The sequence below is a fragment of the Odontesthes bonariensis genome, chromosome 3 (assembly GCF_027942865.1).
Source record: "Odontesthes bonariensis isolate fOdoBon6 chromosome 3, fOdoBon6.hap1, whole genome shotgun sequence".
In the NCBI taxonomy this organism is placed as follows: Eukaryota; Metazoa; Chordata; class Actinopteri; order Atheriniformes; family Atherinopsidae; genus Odontesthes; species Odontesthes bonariensis.
The window spans coordinates 43,386,411-43,407,856 of record NC_134508.1 but is presented as its reverse complement, the minus strand read 5'-3'; the positions used below and the strand labels follow the sequence as shown (position 1 = coordinate 43,407,856).

The 21,446-nt window shown below is 43.1% G+C and overlaps 1 protein-coding gene across 3 annotated transcripts in view; it reads right to left on the bottom strand.

Annotated features, from left to right (window-relative positions):
• Positions 1-4,274: 4,274 nt before the first annotated feature.
• Positions 4,275-21,446, bottom strand: part of iqsec1b (IQ motif and Sec7 domain ArfGEF 1b) — a 313,514-nt gene continuing 296,342 nt past the window's right edge. For all 3 annotated transcript variants that reach the window (XM_075461869.1, XM_075461872.1, XM_075461870.1), the window contains 12 exons: positions 19,159-20,420; positions 18,502-18,663; positions 17,356-17,478; positions 15,065-15,231; positions 14,441-14,580; positions 13,806-13,835; positions 13,541-13,666; positions 13,346-13,445; positions 12,654-12,815; positions 12,326-12,502; positions 11,182-11,231; positions 4,275-9,648 (listed from right to left, as the gene is read on the bottom strand). In XM_075461869.1, coding sequence (XP_075317984.1) covers positions 9,109-9,648; positions 11,182-11,231; positions 12,326-12,502; positions 12,654-12,815; positions 13,346-13,445; positions 13,541-13,666; positions 13,806-13,835; positions 14,441-14,580; positions 15,065-15,231; positions 17,356-17,478; positions 18,502-18,663; positions 19,159-20,420 — 3,039 coding nt within the window. In that variant the 3' untranslated portion in view covers positions 4,275-9,108. The remainder of the gene's footprint in view (positions 9,649-11,181; positions 11,232-12,325; positions 12,503-12,653; positions 12,816-13,345; positions 13,446-13,540; positions 13,667-13,805; positions 13,836-14,440; positions 14,581-15,064; positions 15,232-17,355; positions 17,479-18,501; positions 18,664-19,158; positions 20,421-21,446) is intronic.

Sequence of the window (21,446 nt, the reverse complement as noted above, 5' to 3'; positions counted from 1 at the left end):
ACTTTCTTCTCCTGAACACCACCAAGACCAAGGAGCTGGTGGTGGACTTCCAGAGAGATTGGACCGGAAAAAAAACAAAAAACAAAACAAAGTTTCAGTGCAATCTGTTGGTTTCTTAGCTTGGAAATTGTTTTTGAATTGGCTCTATATGAAAAAATTGGATTATTTTATGAATAATTATGATTACAATTAATTGAATTCCAATTGGCTTGAATTGGACTTTATTATCTAAGTGCCTTGAGATGACATTTGTTGTATTTGGCGCTATATAAATAAAAATGAATTGAATTGAATTTAATCTAAAACACCAGAAGAACGGAGCCGTCTCTTTTTCCTGAGACGGCTCAGGTCCTTCAATGTCTGCGGTGATATGATGTGCATGTTTTATCACACCATCACTGAGAGTGCACTGTTCTATGCTGCTGTGTGCTGGGGGAGTTGCACTACAGACACAAACTGTAGGCGCCTGGACAAACTGGTGAAAAAGGCTGGTTCTGTTGTAGGCAGAAGGCTGGACCCTCTCAGTGCTGTGGTGGAGCAACGGATGCACTGGAAAAAATGCCCCTCCAAAAATAAGTAAAAACACAACAAATACGAGACGTTTTTGCTTGAAATAAGCAGTAAAATCTGCCAATGGAACTAGTGAAAATCGGCTTGTCAAGATTTCACTTAACAAGATATTCCAGATGTATTTTCTTAAAACAAGTCCCTATATCTGGCTGAAATGGTACTTGTTAGGCAGTTGTGTCTTATATTAAGTGTAATGAGATATTTGACTAGAAATGAGACAAATATACTTGGTAATTTAGATTTATTTCCAGTGTGAGGAGGAAGTTAGATTCTGTGATGGAGAACAATAAACATCCTCTCCACAGCATCCTGCAGGACAGAGGAGCAGCTGCAGTGAGAGGCTGCAGGACTGAGAGCTTCAGGAGGTCCTTTGTCCCCACAGCCAGAAGGCTTTTTAACAGGGACTGCTGACATTTTTTGTTCTAATATACAATCACTGTAAATATTTAAATTGAGCTACATGACAATTTGAATTTCCCCCACGGGGGATGAATAAAGTATTTTTCTATTCTATTCTATCTCCTAAGCTATTTTAGCTTTTTGACAATATGGGTTTTCCTCTCTCTTCATTCATACAAGTCTGACTGTGCATTGTAAGTGGCACCTTTATTCTGCCATATACGTCACTCTGTTTGTGGAGCTGCTTTTTAAATATCACATAACACTTGATGTCTATTTCTGTGTGAGTTTCTTCCTTGAAAAGTAGGTTTTCTTCTGGTAACAAAGCAGTTTTTTTTTTGCTTCTTCATCTGTTTTTCCATTACCTTCTGAGACAGGATCAGTATTTTGCGAATGTGCAGCACATGTACAAATTGCTGAAGTTGAATAGCATCTAATAATGCTAAAATCAAGTTTACAAGTTTATTTATTTAACAAAGGGACAGCATATATTACTAGTATTTAAAACAAAATGCAAAATATACAAGATTGTAGCCATAAGGCTAATTTCCATCTTTAGTCCTTTGACAGGTTTGATGTTCCTTAAAAAAGAAATAAAAAACAAGTATTGCACACAATTGTAAAATTAAAAAGTCAAAGATATCTCACTCATTTTAAAGTAAATAATACAAAATACAAATGCAAAGTTCAATACAACAATAAGTTGTATTGAATAATAATAATAATGGTTTATTGATTTGCCTGTGGATGTCAACATACCTCTGTTTTTCCATTGCTGTGCAAAGTAAACACATGTACAGTTGAGAAAGCACACTGACTGTCAGTGTAAATGTTAACAACCTTTTTGTTTCTGTAATTTACAACCTTCAGTTAAAGCTGCCAATTTCAGCTGCTTGAACAGAGTCATTTTTTGGTAGTGGTCGTTTTAAGAGAAGTTCAGCAAATCCTGCAGCATTTGTGCCATCAGGGTTTTTCCTGCTTGACCCGTCAAAAAGTTATTTTAGCGTTTTCATAAGGTGTGTGAGTCAAGTCTGGTGTCGGAAAAACACTGATAGTTATTTCTGCCATGAAATCATGATGCTCTCCATCTCGTGGGGTAGGCAGCAGTGCGGATGGTTTAAGTGTCATACATCTCTCTACAGCGGGGTGTGGCTGTGAAAGGAGAACAGTCTTGAGGGAGACAGATATTTTTGTTACTATTTTGTTAAGTAACAATATCACAGCCACTGCATGAGGTACCTTAAGTGTTAATGGGTGAAATAACACTATAGTTGCTGATGCCTCCACTGCCATTGATGCTTCTACTACTGCTATGGCTCTGGCCCCTGCAACTAATCTGGAGGAGTAGTAGGCTATTGGTCTGGACTTTCCCCCATGTGCTTGAGTTAACACTGATGTCATATATCCCTCCGTACAATCTTCTGTTTGGACAAAGGGTTTTGAATAATCTGGTAACTCTAGAACAGCTGAACTGACCAATAGTTGTTTTATCCTTACTCATTCACCAATCACCCAGTCCAGTATTTAGTTTCCAGGTTTCCCCTTTCAGTTTGTGATTTCCTTACCCTGATTTCACCACTCCCTTTTCACGCCACGCCAATCCAAGTTAAGTGTTTTTCATGCCATGCCATGTCAAGTCTCATGTTTTGTTTCCATAGTTAAGTGACGTCATCCGGCTCAGAAGCGCCATTGTTTTGACTTTTGTTGTTTTGTGAATAAACCAAGTTTGCTTCTTATCTCTGGAGTCCGCATCCGTGTCCTGCTGACACTAAATATTTTAATATCATTCTGTTGAAACAAATATTAAACATTGTCACCTAGATCCCCTTTTGCTTTAAAACAAGTTTTCCACATTTTCTATCCCTTCAGTAGCCATCCAGTTTTTTTGGAGTACACATGTTTTTACACACGCGTATACTGGGATGACAACATCGCCGCGCCGCGCCGCTGCAGCACAGCTTATTCACTCCGTGCTCTGTGACGGTCGGCTATCTTCACACGGAGTTTGCTACTGCTAGTTTTGTGCAACATGGCAGGATATTTATCAGATTTTGATGACGACTTTGATTATGATGGAGTGAATGAGCTGTGCAGCAGCGCGTGTCGATGACATCATCCCACTAGAAGCGATATACCCGATAACCCAATAACAACAACACGGCAGCTATGAACTAACAGTGTTATGTACGCGTTCATTCATTTGTCTTAAAGTATCGGTGAAATAAAGACAGATAATGCCTTATTTGGAGGCATTTCCCTCATGTTATTTGGATATACGCGGATCTCGAGTGACCTAAATAGCGTCCGAAGGATGCCGACTTTCACCAAACTGTTATTGATGAGTAGATTAACGTATGTTATGCCAGATATAAGGTCCAGGTTTAAAAAAAACAAAGAAACAAACTTCCCCTTTAAGTATATTACACATTAATATTGAACTTAACTGGATGAGCAGGTCTTATAAAATTTAAGAAATTTAGAATGAAAATACGAAAATGTTCTTGCATGAAGCCCATTGTTTCAGGGGTAACATTATTACACGTTCTTATACATGTTGTTGAAAAAGTTGAAAACTTCAGAGCCGCAGTGTAAGCAATGCATTGGGCAATGCTCACAGACATCAATTAATATTAAAATATTAATCTTAAAGAAAATGAGAAGAGCCCTGAATTCATATCTATTTACTCCTACATTTACTTACTTATGTCTACTGTAAGTTGGAGCCACCCCTCTTTCATTGTGCAGCACGGTCTGATGGCAAAACAAGACATGGTCAGGTAGCTAAAACTTGCATTAACGCTAAAGGTGTTTCAAATTGACATTTTTCACCAGGGAGTTTGATTAGTGTGTCAAAACCTTTTGTGTTTTGTGAAGGGCTGGAAGTCAGAGGCGGAAAATCCAGGAAGATTCTGGAAATGTTCATGCGATATGGTTTGTTTGAATAAACATCATGTTTTCCTCAGCTTAAGCATCTTTGTTTTTTAAAACCTCACTTTACTCAAGTGGTCTGTAATGTATGAGACAGTGAAAAATAAAATAGATTGTAACTTAGACACTATCTTATTTAACCCTTTTAACAAAGTGCTCATACTGTTCAGTTATATAAAATTGTATGTACAGTATAATGTGTTCAAACATATATATCCCCTGTCACCACTTTACTTTTGGCTGTTTTTTGGTGAATAACATGACAAGAGATTTGAGAACAGAAGAAAGTGCGGGTCCTCGACCCGCTCAGTCACTAAGCTGACACCAGGAAATGCCACACCAGACACCATGAAGTAGAGAGACTCATGCAGTTCAGGTTTTACAGTATATTATTTTATTTTGCGTTCTCAACATTGTCACAGTACTAGTTTTACATCAATAGGGTTTTGTCTACTCAAAAACAGAATGCATAACAAAACAAAAACACTCCTCTCTTCCCTTTGACTTCAAAAGTGGACCGTGAGTGTGAGAAACGTCACAAGCCTGTTAACCATGTTAACCACAGCTGCTCATTTCTACATCCTATGATAATTCAGTCCCGTCAGAGGCAGAGAGAAGCAGTCAGATGATTATGTAAATATCAGAGGGGCGCAGGAATGCACTTTCATTGTAACTGCAGACACTGAGTATTAAGAATAATTATAACTAATAATAATAATAATTTACAGACTATTTACATATGTTTATTATTCTCTACTACTGACCCGCCCTGAAAATGTGTCCTCCATTTCCAACCAAAGTTCCATCAGATTCCCCCCGGGAGGATTTGCTATTTACACTCAGTATACAGCCGCGTCGTTGTACTGTGCAACGGAAACAGAGCTGCATGACAGAGTAGAATGACACACGTTTCAAAAGAAAAGACACACCTGCAGGCCCAAATCATCGAAATGTAAACAAGCAACAGTCAGAGAAATAACGTCATGTCGAAATTTTGGGGTCTTATCAAGCACACTGCTTGATAAAAAACAAAAACAAAAAAAAAATCAATACGAAAAAGAAAAAAGAACAGAAAAGGGAAGATGAAAGAAAAGGTAGGCATCAATGGCATGCAACAAAGCACCTCACATGGAATCTGGACAGGTTTTACACTACGTCTGTTCTGTGGGGGCTGCGAAGCTGGGATTTAAAACACGGACTAGATGTAACCCATATGTAGTGAGGCTTGCTCTAAGCTGCTGTCTGCACCATAATTCCATAACAACTGTGCCGTTGTGGTGGGCTGATTAAATTTGGTCCCTAATTTGTTTGTTATTAAACTAATTCAAACTGTAATAACACTGTATTGGCACTTTCACGACTCCACAGAACATAAAATGCACAAAAAGAAAATGCAGAGAAAGTGCAATACAGATCCCACATATCATATTGTAAAGACATTAGCCTACAGCACGGTGCATTAAGTACAGCTGCACGGATTCAAAGTTTCCACATATATTTAGCAAACAGCAATACTCTAAGGATTCGTAGAGGTTGTGATGAGTTAGGTTTTAAAATTCTTCAATGATACTTTTTAAAACCAATAATAAGCGGTTAAGATGAACAACATTTGGTTGGTCAGGCATTTATCTTGCTTTTCAGGCATTTACCCAGAGTGACCATTATCATTGGAGGGTTTTTCTTCAAGGTGAAGTGGTCGATGTCAGCTGTAAAACACAAACCTGCTTTGACGTGTAGCGTATTAACAGTGCAGTCTGTGGAGTTTACGTGTAACCAAACGCAAGCTGTTCGATTCACCAATTCTCACCAAAGTGCACCGTTTGTATTCAGTCTGAGAAAAGTTGGCCAAGTAGATTTACACGATGCAGTGTTGTTTGTGTAGGACTTTCTGATGCTGCATCCTTTGGTGTTACCAACAACTCTCAATCACTGGTGTGGTAAAGCAGAATGTGAACCACACCCTCTATGTGCCTGTGCTTGTATACAGGTTGTGTTTTAGCCGGCACAGCCATCCATTTCCGATACCAGCTTGATCCAATTCAGGGCTGTGGGGAGGGCTGGAGCCTATCTATCCCAGCAGCCACTGGTCAAAAGGTGGGGTGACGGGATGTTAGCCGGTACATGCACAACACAAGCAAACAAGGAGCCACTCAAATTGAAATGACTTCGTAGCAACTCCAGTCTCCTGAGAATTATGATACCATGTTATGTTCCTTAAAACAAGAATTTTTTTTTCATTGACACTGTGTGAAACATTAGCACAGTTACCATTCACTGGTATTAGTTAGACACAATTCCATTAAGTGGTTTAAAGTGGATAAATTAGGCCATGTAGTGTAACCAGAGGGTGGCGGAACAAGACGAGTTTCAAGTGGCTGTAACTCAGGAGAGAAAAGATCAACCTCAAGGAGAAACAAAACAACAAATACTGGACTGGACGTCCACAAGAGGAAAATGGAGAAAGCTCTCCATCAGGAATTTATTTAAGTATCTGGGAATATCTGAGATATTAGATTTCACGCGAGTGAAATGTGTTCTGGATCACACGAAAAACCGTTATTAAGTCGCATCATTTTAATCCCATAGTTGATTCCATGTGCATCAAGTCTTAAGGTTACAGGTTACAGGGCATGCCATGAAGTGAAAGAGCAATATCTGAGCTAAAACAACTGGAGAAGAGTTTTTCCTGAAGATGTCAGACTTTGGTCTTGCAGTTTGGGATTTTGGAGCTTGACAAAGCTGATGTGGTTCGATTTGTAATTGTGGTTCTCTGAAAACGTAACATAGCAACACACTTTTCCGGTAACTAGCTTGCAACTTGCAGTCAAAATCTCCATCTCCAGCAAAACAGCCAAACCTGAAGTAGATTCTAGCACAGATTCTATTGAATAATACGCTCTCAGCTGGGAATCAACTTCAGCAATAGCAAAGAACGACTGCTGACGGAGAATTAACACCAGTCCACTCATCAAATTTGGCAACCCTAAACTTGTTTCATAAATGGCTTATTACTGATGTAAAAAGCACTCCTAAATCTATGGAGAGAATTAGCAACAGTCTGTTACCCTTAATAATTATTCAAATTACTCATACCTTCTGAAGCCTGTAGGATGTGTGGCTTATGACAAAAGCTGAAGACAGAGGAGAGAAGAATTTAAAAGCAGCAAAGCCTGTCACTGGCAGAAACAATGCAAAGGAAGGAGTTCCACTTCAAACACTGACTCCTCATTTTGATTTTCAGATGATGGAGTTCCATCTCACCATGCCCCTTCTAAAAATAACCCATTCCTTCCTTTTGAAGCTCTGATAAGATCCAGGTTTAACTATGGTTCTACACTAAGATTCAGTAAACTACTGTACTGCACTGCATGTGAATCAGGACACGATTGAGTCATTGTCTGGAATGACACAAACACGTTAATTACGACAGTCAGCTGTAATTTAGGAAGTCAGAACTATTCTAGCATTTTCTTCAAAGACTACCAACTGCTACACTGATATAGTTTGGGAATATGCTAGTTTGAAAACAGCCTAGAGATACACTGTTACATGCAGTTATTTCTTGTGCATTCTGTATCAGTGTGGAGGGTCCAGGACCTCCGAACCCATGTGGATACTTGCACTTCACTGAAACACTGAGAAAGGACAATAAGGAGAAAAACTAACAGAAAATCAAACCAAAGAAACATCCATCGGATTGCTTAGACAAAAAGTAAATACATATTGCACGTATATAAAAAAAAAAAAAACATCTCAGGGTATTAAAGCAGATACAGGTAACTTCTGCCATTGATATCAACTTAGTTCAAGAAGTGCTGTGTCCAACACCTCAACAGAAAATATGCTCACATTCACCAGCCTCCTGCCTCCGTTCTGCACACGCCACAGATCCTGTGTGCGGGATGGCCATCCCATAATATGTCAGAAAGATGATTGATATAAAACTGCTCTTTGTGGTGAGAAAAGCATACAGAATGATAAACACTATTGTTTAGTTTTTCCACCGCAGTGGCTCCAGAGCGGGAGCAGTCCTGCATGAGTGGCCTGCAGGCCCAGTGAGGCTGAACACTCAGCCAGCTGAGAGCTTCCACACTGGGACAGTCATGGTGCTGTGTCCCTGCCTCGCTTCTTTCACACGAAAACAGCAAAAACCTCCTTCCTTCTCCTGTAAAACGGACTTGAAGAATCCCGACCAGGTCGGAGTGCAGCACATACCTTATATTCATATAGTTTCTTGGACTTTTAAAAAAATAGTTAAAAAAATAAAATGAGGGCAGACTAGCGGCCGGTACTGAAGGAAAGACATTCAGGAAAAAGGTGTTTGCTCAGCTGCTTGCTGTGGCTTCCATTTTCCAAAGCGGGAGGAACGAGTCCACGTCAAAGACAAAGTGCAGCGGGAAAGACTGTAGGCAGACGGGTGTGCGACAGCCCTCAACAATCTTACACTGAGGTGGAACTCAAAGGCAACCATTTTCAGAAGTATTCCAGCCTGCGACCGTCTCGCTCGTCAAAGCTTTGATTGTTTTCCTAACTACTGTATGCCCTCAACGTGTGAGTATAACACTGAAAGTTTTAACTGATGTTATTTGTTCGGTAATAATCAGAACAGTAACAGCTGATATCGTTATTTTACTAAATATTATGCACAACATACATTAAGCAGTTTTTGAGACTAAATCAATAATTGCTTCTATAATTGGCACATTTACCACTGCTACCAGAGAAATCACAGTGCCCTGTGAGCTACTGCTACACTAGATAATCAGCGACCGCTGAGGCTGACTCTGTGTGTTCAGCCAAACGACCCTCACCCACACTGAATCCCTTTGTGTCACTTCTGTGAAACCCTTGTAAGATATTCGATGCTGCTCCTTTTCATTAACTAAAGAGTAGTTGTGGTCTTTGTGCATGCTCTTGCGCTGAAGTCTGTTGCTCTTGAAACGGGCAGACAGGACTTGTGACTCGAAATGTAAAGAAAGGACTGACCCGAGAAAATATTGACTGATCTGTCTCAGTGATGAAACCGATCGCACACACACACACACACACACACACACACACACACACACACACAGAGAAGAAATGCTGAAGGAGGCGCAGGATCTGGTCTGGCTTCACGTCTCCAGGTCAGAGATGCACAGTGTGACCGTCGTGTCAGCAGAGAAATATCAAAGGTTCAGTCAGAAGGCCCAGGGGGGCCGCCTGCTCCCCTCACACCACTGTACTGATGCCACTGTGCTTGGGCTTGGTGCTGCTGGGGCCTTGAGGCGGTGGCGGCGGGCCATGGACGTGGGGGCCGTGAGTGGGGTGGGGGGAGTGTGGTGGGTGGCTCCCGTGGCCGTGCTGAGAGTGCTGCGGGTGGGAAGGGTAGGGCGGCTGCGGGCTGTGAGAGGGAGGTGGGTGATACTGGTGCGGAGGGTGCTGCAGGTGGGCCGGTGGGTGGTAGTGGTGGTGGTGGTGATAAGGTGGGGGGTTCTGGGTCACGTGGCAGAACTGGGCATGGTGCGGGGGCACGGGCGTTTCTGTCTCCACGCGGGCTGTGTGGTGCAGGTTGGCAGGATGCGGGGTATGGGAGATGAGGGTGGGGTGCGAGCCCTGAGGGGTGGGGCTTGGGGATTTCGCCCGCCTGGTGCCAAACAAAGATCCGAGCAGCGAGGAGGAGTTGGGCAGGGACTGGCCGCTGTGTCGGGATGGGCAGTCTCGACTGGAGGGGGTTCTCCGCCGCATGTGGGGGCTGCTAATTATGGAGCCCTGCAAGAGAGAAGATGTTCAGATCCCAGAAACACCGAGGTGACACAGCGCATCATTTTCCACATAAAAGACACGTCTGTGGATGTAGACGTTTCCCAGCAGCACCCACTGTAAGACCAGCTCAATCACAGCTGATCTCAAACCAGCCGTGATCGCTGGTGCTGCCTTGTGATAAAGTATCCCTATTTCCTCTTTCAGTTCACTGCCTTTGTTTGTCCGTCCATGTTAACGTCTCACGCTCGACTCTCTCTGGATGGTCTGGGGGCTCAGCTCTGCCAGAGCCAGCGGTGCATACTGTCACGAGGAGAATGCTGCTGTGAGTTTGGCTCACTGTTATATCTGGTTTGGAGCACCTTGTGTTTTCACACTGTCCTTAAATTTTCTTTATTTCTGAGTCTGTATAGCACAAGATGTGGACCGACTGTGATGATATACCTCATTTTGGTGTTTCTGAATTTCCACTCAGCAAACAAACAAACAAAAAAACTTTACAAAAATATTCTGAGATCTCAAAGCAGAGCAACACAGACTGACAAGATGAACACAGAGTGAAGCAGGTCCTTAAAGAGCCATGCAAAACATGCAACAGCAACAGCTCAAGCGGGCTTTGTGATACTCGCACTTATTATCAGTCCCTTTTTTCATGATTGTGTGCTGAGTCGGGTTAGTTAGTGGCTTTCATCCTCCTAACACCTGTCCACACCGGTGATCACGTAATGGGAAGGGTTCCCCACTCTGAGTCATGCATGCTTATATATCCTCAACTGAAATGTTTCGAAGTTTTCAGCTCGGAGCTTCATGCCCCGGGGCTGCAAGCACACACTGGCTCACAGACAGCTTCAGCCCCTGGTGTTCATGTAGTGCAGCTGCAGCTGAGTCCCACAGACCATGTCAAAAGGCTTGAGAGATGGTGCCTTTTTTGGCGCTATTTCTTGGCAAAAATAAAAATACAGTATCAACTCATTTCAGCCTCTTTTAAAGAAAGAAAGTCAAGCACTGAAGTGCATTCAGCCACATACAAAGTGATCCTGGTGACATTGTTTTCAATACCACAACTGGAAGAAGCAATACCAATTTCCATCACTTTATACAAAACTGGTTTCCTTTCAAACTTCCACCAAATTATCAAAGTCCAAATATATGTTTTCCTGATTGTATTTTGTTTCATTCACAGTCGAGTCGAGTTCACTCTGCTTGACCAAAATAGGGCCAAAATTCAGGAAATGGCTTCAAATCTACACAAGAGACCCAAGAGAGGATGATTTAAAGGTGGGAGTCTTAACATGAACAGAGAAGCCCTAATGGAAGTCAGAGGTAGTGTTAGTCATGTGTCATGCTTTGTACATGAGGGGTTAAGGAACAGCCACAGCATCATCACTGTTCAGCCCTGTGCATGCAAGGTGCTCACAACATAAAGACCACTAAAAAAAGAAAACAGAACACCACACATCAAAAATCAAACAGAAAAGTGCGTGCTCAGAGGGAACAACATAAAGGCGAAGGGCAGCTCAGCGTCAGTGGCTTCCTACTTACTTCCAGATTGCTGTCTAGTGATCCTGCACTGCTGCGTCTCCCACGCTTGCCTGGCCAGAACATGTAACATGACAGATTAGGCACGCCTGGTTAAAATGTGGAAGTGCACATATCCTTTATGTCTATTATGGGAGGATGCTAAGGCGCTAAGGCGACACATGACTAACCAGCAGCTGTGGCAGGGGTATGTGAATAAGCACTACAGGGAAGGGAAGAAACAAGTCACTGCTCCAAAATGATGTCAGCTTCTCAAGCAACTCCACATTTCTTTCCATTTCTAACAGCTACCCAAAGCACTGCTGGCAGGAGACCATCCCTACAGCAACTGGACTGTAATCTGGTTGGATTAACCAAAATTTAGCATTTTACCTTCACAGGTCAAAATATCATGAATGTGACCCAATAACATCCTAAATCCTACATTTCCCAAAATACAGCTGATTCAAATTGATTCTTGAGTCTTATCTGCCCAGAAAATGTCTTTTTGTGCTTTTAGTGCTTCCAGTTAACTACAGACAGATAGGTTTGAAGAACTGAAATGATCCTGATGTTATCCCCAGCACCAACTATCTGAAAAAGCCCCAGCTGTCCCGCTGACTTCTACAGGAAATGTTCAGCAAACCCCTGCAACCATTCCATGAGGAACTACTGCAATGGTTGAAGAAAAAAAAAAAAAAAGGATGTTGTTTTGCTAATTCACACTTAGTAAGTAAGCAAGTGTGTCTGTGCAGCGAGGCATCAACTCTGCACACCCTGCCTGAATCAACAGCGCAACATTAATTCCTCTTACTGCTAAGATGCTCAGATTGGTCCCAGTGACCTACATAACGCTGCTCCACCCGCCGCTGGTGATGTAGGATTATAAATTGATAGCCACGAGTAAATTATACCTCGGCCCATTAGCAAACACGCTCATCTCAAGCTCTCTGCTTCACTGGCTCTGAGACTCTGTACACAACCACTTGCTATGGCTATCACCCAAATCAGGACTCCATGGGGAGAGGAACCTGCCTTCCTCTAAGTTTGGAAAACAATCGGAGTGAACAGTATCATGCCAGCATCCTGCTCGGGTATACACTCTGCTCCAACTAGCACAAGAAGGACACGTGAGATGCGGTGTTACCGTTGCAGTCTCAGACTTTACCTGCATCTGAGAGGTCCCGCAGGGAACTGCTGAGGGCGCTCCTCTTCAGACCTTCACCGATGGCATAGCTGTCGTCGAGGCTGGCTCGGCTCAGGTTGCCGTTTCCAGTGTCCTTCTTCAACCCCGAACTCTGGGACAGGCTGGGCCTCACCACACCTTTCTGTTTCTCTAGCTCGGCTGTGCCGGTCAAACAAAAGCAACATTTATAACAGTTTAGACTTTTCTCTTTCGTCATTTACTATGGGATCTACTTGCTAAACAAGAAATAGAATTATATAGATATATCTATATTGAATATATGGAAAGAAAATCGAAAACTTGCGCTCACATTCTATCCTGTACTTCTCCATCTCTTGGACTTCTGCAATAGATTCTCGCAGATCGTCAGTAAACTTTTTGCGATCCTGAGGATTGGGGGCGTTGAAATTGATGAGGACTTTGATGTCTGCTCCAGGTATGGCTGAGGTCAGGCGGACTCCATTGGGATAATCTAGAAAAATACAAAAGCAAAGCCTTAGCCTATGTCAGTACGAAACACTGGGACGACTGAGCCACTTTCACACGTGCATCATTATCAAATCAAATCAAATTTATTTATATAGCACATTTCATGTACAAACAATTCAAAATGCTTTACATAAAATAAAAGATTAGCATGTACGCATGAGTGAATCTACTTTTCAAAAGTACTTTTTGAATGTGTAGGAAGTCTAAATTGCTTACATGTGTTCAAACCTGAAAACACACTTATTTAATTTTAATTTTACTGTGCTTTCACGCAATATGATGGACCCACTGAGGAAATCTAGAACTGACAGTGTTAAGCTTTCATGCAAATCAAAAGGACTTCAAGAGGGAATTCCATTCCAAATGAAGAGACAAACCTCATGAAAATGACGTGAAACTGCTTCTTAAAATGTTAGCTGACTAATAGCAGAGGACCAATGGAACCTTCAGTTTCTTGAAAAGTTCGATCGTGCAGCTGAAAGTTGGAAATAATGAAAAACAATTGGCACTTACACTGATTCTCAAAGAGCAGCACTTGCATGCCGTAGAGTGAGAACGACTGCCGAAAGCTGTACGTCACAGAGTTCTTCTTCTTCTGGAAAATCTTTGTAACCTACAAAGAAGCACAGCATATACAGTGGTGTAGACTTCTTCAAATTGCATGTCAGGTGTGCTGTCAGTGTTCTGGAGGAGTAAAGTCTGCCATACCACCAGCAGGTCATTGAAGAGGAAGATCTCCCTCTGGTGCAGGCCCAGCTTTTGTGGTTTGTTGGGATCGGGTACTTCAAAGAGTCGACAGTAACAAACCAGTCTCCGGTGGGGTAATGACAGTACCTGCACACACGATCCAGCATCATCTCTGAGTTAATCTGCCTCACACATGCACGTTCATGTTCATCATGTTTACATCTGCTCCAGAACGCCTTGCAACATATATGCCTACAAAGCAAACAACTATAAGAGGAATACTCACACAGCCAAGACCTTGATGTAAGGAGCCAATCTGCACAGTGAGAAGCACATTCAAAAGACATTTTACAGATTAGTGAACACTTATGGGAGCTTCTATAATACCACAGAGAAAAGATAACAGATTTAAAAAAAAATTTATGGTGACAGAGCATGCATCTGACTGTCCTTCACAGTCCTTTTATTGTTTCCAGTATGTGTCAACCTGAATGAGGATGATGCTGTCAGGATCCTTCGGCAGATTTGTGTCTCAGGAAAGCAGTTAGTTTAAGGAAACAGCCATCAAACGGCCGAAGCTAAGAGTTACATTCTAAATGAACACTGTCACTGCATCACTGAGGCTGAGCTTCTTTTGCTCATCTTTCAGACTTTCAGAGAAAGAGATGGAGTTTCCCCAGCCCTGAAGAATGGATGTGTCACACAGTGAAGAAAGAACATTCAGATAAAGAATGCGCTTTCATTTCTGCACATTCTTTGAGAATGTTGGTCAGGAATGAGCCAGCACTCTCTGTGGCGGCACAAAAGTATGCTGGGTAATTTGGTTTTGAACGCTGTGGCTCGATATGGCTGTTGTATGGAGGGCGAGATAAAAGTGGTCACACTCTACATGCAGCGGCCACAGGGTGAACTCAAACTTACCGGCTTTTTTCCAACAATCAGTTTTTCCACTTTCTGAACCTGGGACACGTGGTCTTCATTAGTCTTGAGCTCTCGTTTGCGAATCCGCTCATATATCCCCACCAGCATCTCTCGGGGAATGTCCTCCCCATCATCAACTCCTGTCAGAGGATGGGTGGAAAAGAGAAGGAGAGAGAAAAAGGAAGATTTATGATTCATTTACAGATTTATGAATACGGACGAGCCCTTCAATTTACTTCTATGCTGCCGTGCTGCATGCACATCTCACAGAGCGGGCAGAAATGTCCTTTAGGGTTGTGAGTTTGAGTATTTCTCCAACCCTTAATACTGTACTTTAATTACAGACTCTCCAATTCGCTCAGAAATGAGTTAGTCATGCCAAACAGCCCTTTGCTAATCCCCGCAAAATCTGTTCAGGGTGACTTAAGTGCTTTGATTGAACCGCAAAGCTTTCTTGGCTATTATTCATGAAAAAATTAAATACCCTATTGGCATGGCCATTGATCGAGGCAAAATACCCCATCAAAACTCTATTTGAGGTGAATATCAATGGCTGAAGAAACACTGAAAAGTGTGAAAAATACTGATTTTGCCACATTAAGTGTTGAAGGGGAGAGTAAGTACCTCGAAGGTTTTTAACAAAGTCCTCCAGTTTCATCTTCCTCTCAGGCTTGACATTTGGGCTGTACATGTCAGTGTTGAGGAGGATGATGGCAAAGGCCAGGATGAAGATGGTGTCGGGGTTCCTGAACTGCCGCACCACACCAGGGTTGCAGATGCAGTAGCGCTGGCTGCAAAGACACATCAGACATGAAAACTTTAAGGTCACACTAAACGGGAGCCATTCCTTATTTTTTCTGAGAAAACAATCAACACGTTCACATGCACTCTTGAGTGGAGCTATGGTTATGCTCATGGTTGGGACGTGGCCCTTAAATTGGACCACTGTCCTCTTCGCAGTTCACATGCATGATGGAAGAATCAAGTTGGTGACAAAAGTATGTCCGATGCCACAAAGCTGTGGAGCGTGAGACAATGTTCAAGCATTCTGTCATGTGACAAACCGGAATCCACTGAACAGACGGCGTCTTTGATGGGAATGAAAGCAGTTTCATTGTGCGTTCAGCTGTATGAATATTGGTGTTTTTATAAAAACATGAAAAGAAAGGAGATAATAAGATGCAACTTATGGGGCGGCTGTAGCTCAGAAGGGAGGTCTGTGGTTCAACTCTCGGCTTGCCTGGGACACATGTTAAAGGATCCTTGGGCAAGACGCTGAGCCCCACATTGCCTACCGCTGCGTCCATTGAGTGTGTGTGGAAAAGGAAAAACTGCTTCAAACTCTGTTAGACCTTTGTTTGCTGCCAGAACAGCATTGTTTGTTGCATGCCTTGACTTTACACGATTCATTAACCAGATCTGAATGCAAGAGTGAAGAAAAAGCTAGAATTAGCTACACATCCTACTCCATAACAGCACCACAGATGTCCCAGTAACAGCGAGCGAGAGGCATGGCTGACATTAGTGGGCTTGGCTAACCAGCTCAGACTTGGAATTTAGGCAGATTTTTGTTCAAGATTAATAGAAAACTATCAGTAATTATCTTTCCTTGTACTGGACACAACTTTCTTGTGCAGAAGTGGGCGGTAGTTTACTCTGGGTTTTTAACAAGTGAAACCGAGAGACTTGTTGTCACACCACTGTTACTTGATCACCATGTGAAAGTTGTGTGTAATATCAGGAAATGGATAGCGAGGACTTTGTTGTGAAAGCGGCATTTGCGGCACTCGGCCTGTTGGTTGTGAAGAAGATGCAAAGAGGCAGAGGAAGAAAATAAGGAGAAAACACACTAAATAATCCATTTTCCATTACATTTGCCATATATTTAAGCACGCTGTAATGCAATGCTCTATCTGAACGTGAGAGAAAAAACAGTAAACATATACTTCATTTCAAGGTAAAATAAAATGGCAAGCAATTAGTTCCACTTCCGTATGGGCATAATTTCAGTTATCAGTTTTAACAGCATTAAGCCAATTCACACTCTGCTCTCTCTGTTCTGGCATGGCAGCTGGCATGGTGGGACAAGCTCCATTACACAATGATATTGTATGTGACCATGTAGGTCATTTGACTGTACCATCAGATACAACCTATATCTGAAACAACCATTTCTTTAAACAAAAAAAAAGAGCTGTTTATAGAGGGATCTGTATGTAAAAAGTGCCACTGTTTCATAGCAGCTAGGACCACTAGCCAGCAGCAGCGAAGTCCATCAATACAGCCTGCAGCCATCAGACAGGTCATTTCTGAGTCACCATGAAGTGAGTGTGTGATCATATCTGGACTGAGCTTCGGGCAAGCTCCAGATGACCGGTTATCATTCATCATCATCTCCCCAGTGTAACAGTGACTGCAGTGTTTAGCAAGGCTGAAATGTCCTTGCTCAGAGCTGATACAAGCAAATTCTCTGTGGACATGAGAGCACCTTTCCAGTCTATGTTTTTGGGAAAGTAAATGAGGCACAAACGACATCCATCAGCAGCCCCGGAGGACGTTTTCCTCAGCCTTTGAATTCTTTTTCTCTAAAGCACTTTCTGCAATGTTCTGGCTGAATGAAGTCTGGATTTGAAATAGCTTTGCACTGCTCTAATGACCTCTGATCATGAATGTCAAATCAAGATGGTGACTTTGATGTCACCTTTGTTTTAGAGGATAATGTTATTTTGGGACAAAGCTTAAAGCTTGCTTGTGCTATCCATTAATCATACACAATGCTGGTGGTAGACTTGTGTTAATGAACATCTAAATTATCATTTTGTCACATACGTAGTTCAATATGGAAACTATCTGTCCAAGACATCTAAGGTGGTTTGTGTGGAAAGCCATGTGACGTCCCCTGCTGTCACAGTTACCTGTAGGCCTCTATCAGCCGCTCAACCTTCTGTGCTTCTCCCTGCACTCTGATGTGGGCCTGGAATTTCCTGAGCGCTTCATCCAGCTCCATCGCGGAGAAGTCCATTTCATCCACCACACAACTGAAAAAAACCCAACAAAAACAACATATTACTCATAATCACTATTTGCAAGTGCATTCAGCACAAGCACAATATGTATTCTGGTGCAAGAAAGGACTCTTCAAAAGCTGAACCTTGAACAAACACGACCTTGGGTCGCTTTTCAAGGACTTTTACATATTATCTAAAAGAGATGCAAGAATTTTGTCCGTAGCTGTATGGCGATAGCTTTTGCTGATTTTTTGATATCCTACTGCATTCAGTAAAATTGCCTGTAACACAGTTAGGTTATGGGCCATACAACCAAAACAATAACCCCAAAGATGCTAATCTTTCAGCTCCACAGAGCTGCAGATTGCTGCTGAGTTGGACAGATAGTTCTCTGCTCATATACAATCATTGATGGTGTGTTATGAAGTCATTTTTGTTATTCTCTTGACTCTTATTAAAATGAAAGGAAGGGCTACTGTCCCTGCTTACAGGAGGATTGTAGCTCACTCATTCAGCACACTTATACCCTGAACCCCTGCATGTCAGGGTTTATAGATATTTTCCAAAGGAGCCCTTTAGATATGTCCGTCAAACTGACACCAATAGACATTTCCTGGCCTTATCCTCCTCCGAATTTCAATGGGCTGTGATAGAGTTTTATGTACAACCAAGACCGAATCACATATGTCTCTGCAATGCAAAATGCAATGCAAAGGATTCCTTAAGGAATATCTTTACCTTTTCCCATCCATACTATAAGAAGTGGGGAATATAAATAGAAACTGTATGTTTATCTGAGCATCACGGCAATTTCCGGAGTGAAATCTATTTCTGTTTATTTCATTATGTAGTCCTCAGTTACTCCAAAGACTTTGAATGAGGGTAGATTGAAAACTGCCCACCCTATTGACAACTAAGTGATGATCTATATTCATATTGCTTGGAGGCAAAGACACGATTCTCTGTATGGGCATACGTGGGAAATCAAATCAAAAGCCTGAAATGATCCGTCTGGACACACTGATATGCCACAGACCAAAATGAATCACTCACTCAAGAACATCCCTGTTGAACTGTTTCTGTCTGTTGCCCAGGAACTCGCCAATCATCTGCCTACTCAAGCCTTTCCTCTGGAGCAGGAAGTGGGCCACACCCACAGGAGTGTCTGGAACAAAGTTTCGCTCTATCAGATACTGGATGCCTTTTTCTGGTTTCCTGGAGACACAGGAAAGAGTGAAGAGAGTGAGATCAAGAGAAGCAAAGAAGAAAGGAGTGAGGACACAATCCAAATCTGTGATTATCCCACTGCACTTATGTTTCTGGCCAAATGTGTGTCACATGAGGGCTGAGATTTAGGGGAGCCAGGAGGGAGGGAGGAGGGGGATGGGATGAAGTGGGAGCTACTTCTCTCTGTGGTGTTGATCACACATGATTAAATTGAAGTTAATGGCTGGCTCTGAAAGAAACCAAATCCACCATCATCTCTGATTAAATGGAGTCACCCCGGCATGGATGAAGTGAGGCAAAACGAACTCATGCTCAAATGCTCCCTTAAGTAGAACCAGCAGACAGCCATGTTTCAGTCAGCATCACTGGGACTTAGATAAGATTTTCACGTTTGGCTTTTCAACAACAAAAATCTGTAATCATAGAATGAGGGGTCACATTATTTGGACACCAAAAGTTGTAAATCTTCTTGGGTGTACATACTTGTTGAAGAGGTTTAGGCCAATGCGGTAGTGTCTCTTGCGAATGATGTCGTTGCTGAACGCGGGTGAGTCCCAGCTGTTGCGGGTTTCTTTGTGGTACGTCTGTTTGCTGAGCGTCTGCTCCCTCAGGCTGTCCCTGGATGAGGACTCAGAACTGCAGTTGATGGTGTCATTGGAGTTGGATGTGCTGTTGATGCTGTCGTTGTCACCGTCAGAGAAATCAGACTCTGATTTGCTCTGCCGGTTTGCTGTGCCGTTGATAGCCAGGTGGGCCTCCAATTGGCGGGGACGGCGGCGGGATGCGTCGTCTTCTCTGGAAGGCCCCCGAGGCGGCAGCCCGTGGCTGATGTGTTTAGGGCTGCTCTGCTGCTTGCTAAGGCTCCTTTCGTATGCGTTCTGTCTCTTCAAAGAGCTGCGGTCAGAGCGATCGCTCAGCTCCACTGAGCTGTCGCTGGGAGGCTCTATGGTCAGTAAGGGTAGGTGGTCTACCCGCAGACGCTGCTCTTGGCATTCTAAGGAGGGTGTGCTGCGACAGCTGGTGTCCGTGTCCCCTTTTTCATCCTTATGAGCCAGGGACCAGTAGTCCTGGGAGGAGTTAAGAGAACGCTGACGCAGGTCGGACTCTGTGCTTGAAGGCCGGTCTACAGACTGAGAAAGAGGCAGGGGGGGGGATAACTCTTCCTCGTCAATGTAAAGGGTCACGTCACTGTAAGATGCGGTCATCTCGTCCAGTTTGCGGTGTTCTGAGGGGCCGTGGGAGGGTTTAACCTGGCGGCTGAGCTCCCTGTCCATCTCCTGGTGGCCTCTCCCAGGCTCTGACTGGCTATCTTCGCTGTGCAGGCTGCGACAGTTTAATGCATCATCTATGGACTCAGCTAGAGATTTGACCTGTCGAGAGAAGGCATCTTCTAGTTCCGTGATAGCATCTGTGAAGTCGCTCTGAGTCGTTGGGGTCTTGGCCTGTACACCCCTCTCCCCACCATGTTCTGACTGAACCAGAGCACTGATTTTGGTGCCATCATCTGTTAGCGAAACCTGCTTTCCCTCAAAGTAAGAGCTGTTGACTTTTTCAGGTCCTTCAAAGGAAAACTGCATTCTCATATTGGATAAAACAATCCGTCTGGACATACGGTTCTCAGACATAGAACTTCTAAGACGTTCAAAGTTCTTGTTCATCTGGTACTGGCGAAAGGCTGTCTGGATGGTGCGGGCAGCATGCCGGGTTATGAAACGCCCACCATATTTACGCTCTAGCATCTCAACCTGCAAGAACAGAAGGGAAAGTTGTTGTAAATATCAACAGTTGGTGATGGCAAATGATCAGTGGCATGCTCACATATTAAGCTAGATACTGAATATCTGGATCAAGAATCTACGGGAATGTTCATTGAAATTTTTAGCTGTCATGTCACCACTTAAGGAAAGGTTTCACTCATGTTTTGTCATACTTAGGACATGTAGTGACTCAACGACTCAGTAAACTGTATCCACTGAATAAGACTGTAAGATGTGACGGAAACAGCTGAAGCTGTGGACAGGAACGACCTCTTCCACCATTCTTTGTTGCAGAGGAGCTGAGGAAGCCTCAGTGAACACAATCTGTTGTGTAGAGGGTGAGGACTGTTGCCCATTATGTTGAGCAACATGTGCTGCATTTTTGTTTGCACAATCAGCACCAGGGGCTCCAGCACAGTCATCTTCATTTACTATCAGTTTGTTCAGCTTCTCTGAGGCGCTGGCTCTGACGCTGCTGCCCCTACAGATGGCTGCAAAGCAGCCTCAACTCACCATGCTGCATACACTGAAGGACTCAAGCTTCCGCAACAAACTGTCTGTTCTGTCCCCTCCTGTAGAGAGCCTCTGCTGTCCTGGTGAACACCCAGGTATAGTCCGCCACCTCTTCTCCCAGGATGGAAGGAGTGTTCAGCTTATTCCCTCTCCTCCCTCTCTTTTGTCTTGTTCACATTCAAGATGAAACCTAACGGCAGCTTAAGGTGTCATCGACTATATAACCAGTATTATCCAGTCAAAAACAAGTGTTATTACCTTTAAAAAAAACTACTCAAATCGAGCAAAGAATGATGCTGCTGCCTATTTCAGATCAGACAGGCCGCCATATGGCAAAGCTACGACTGTAGTGGCTCAAATATGTCGAAGAATCACTTAGAAATAATCAACTTAAGGAATGAGTCCAGTATAAACTGCATTCTGCAAATGGCTGTAAACTGACTGATGTGATAAACCCATTATTATGATGGTGCTGATTAACACTGTCCCCCTCTCTCAGCC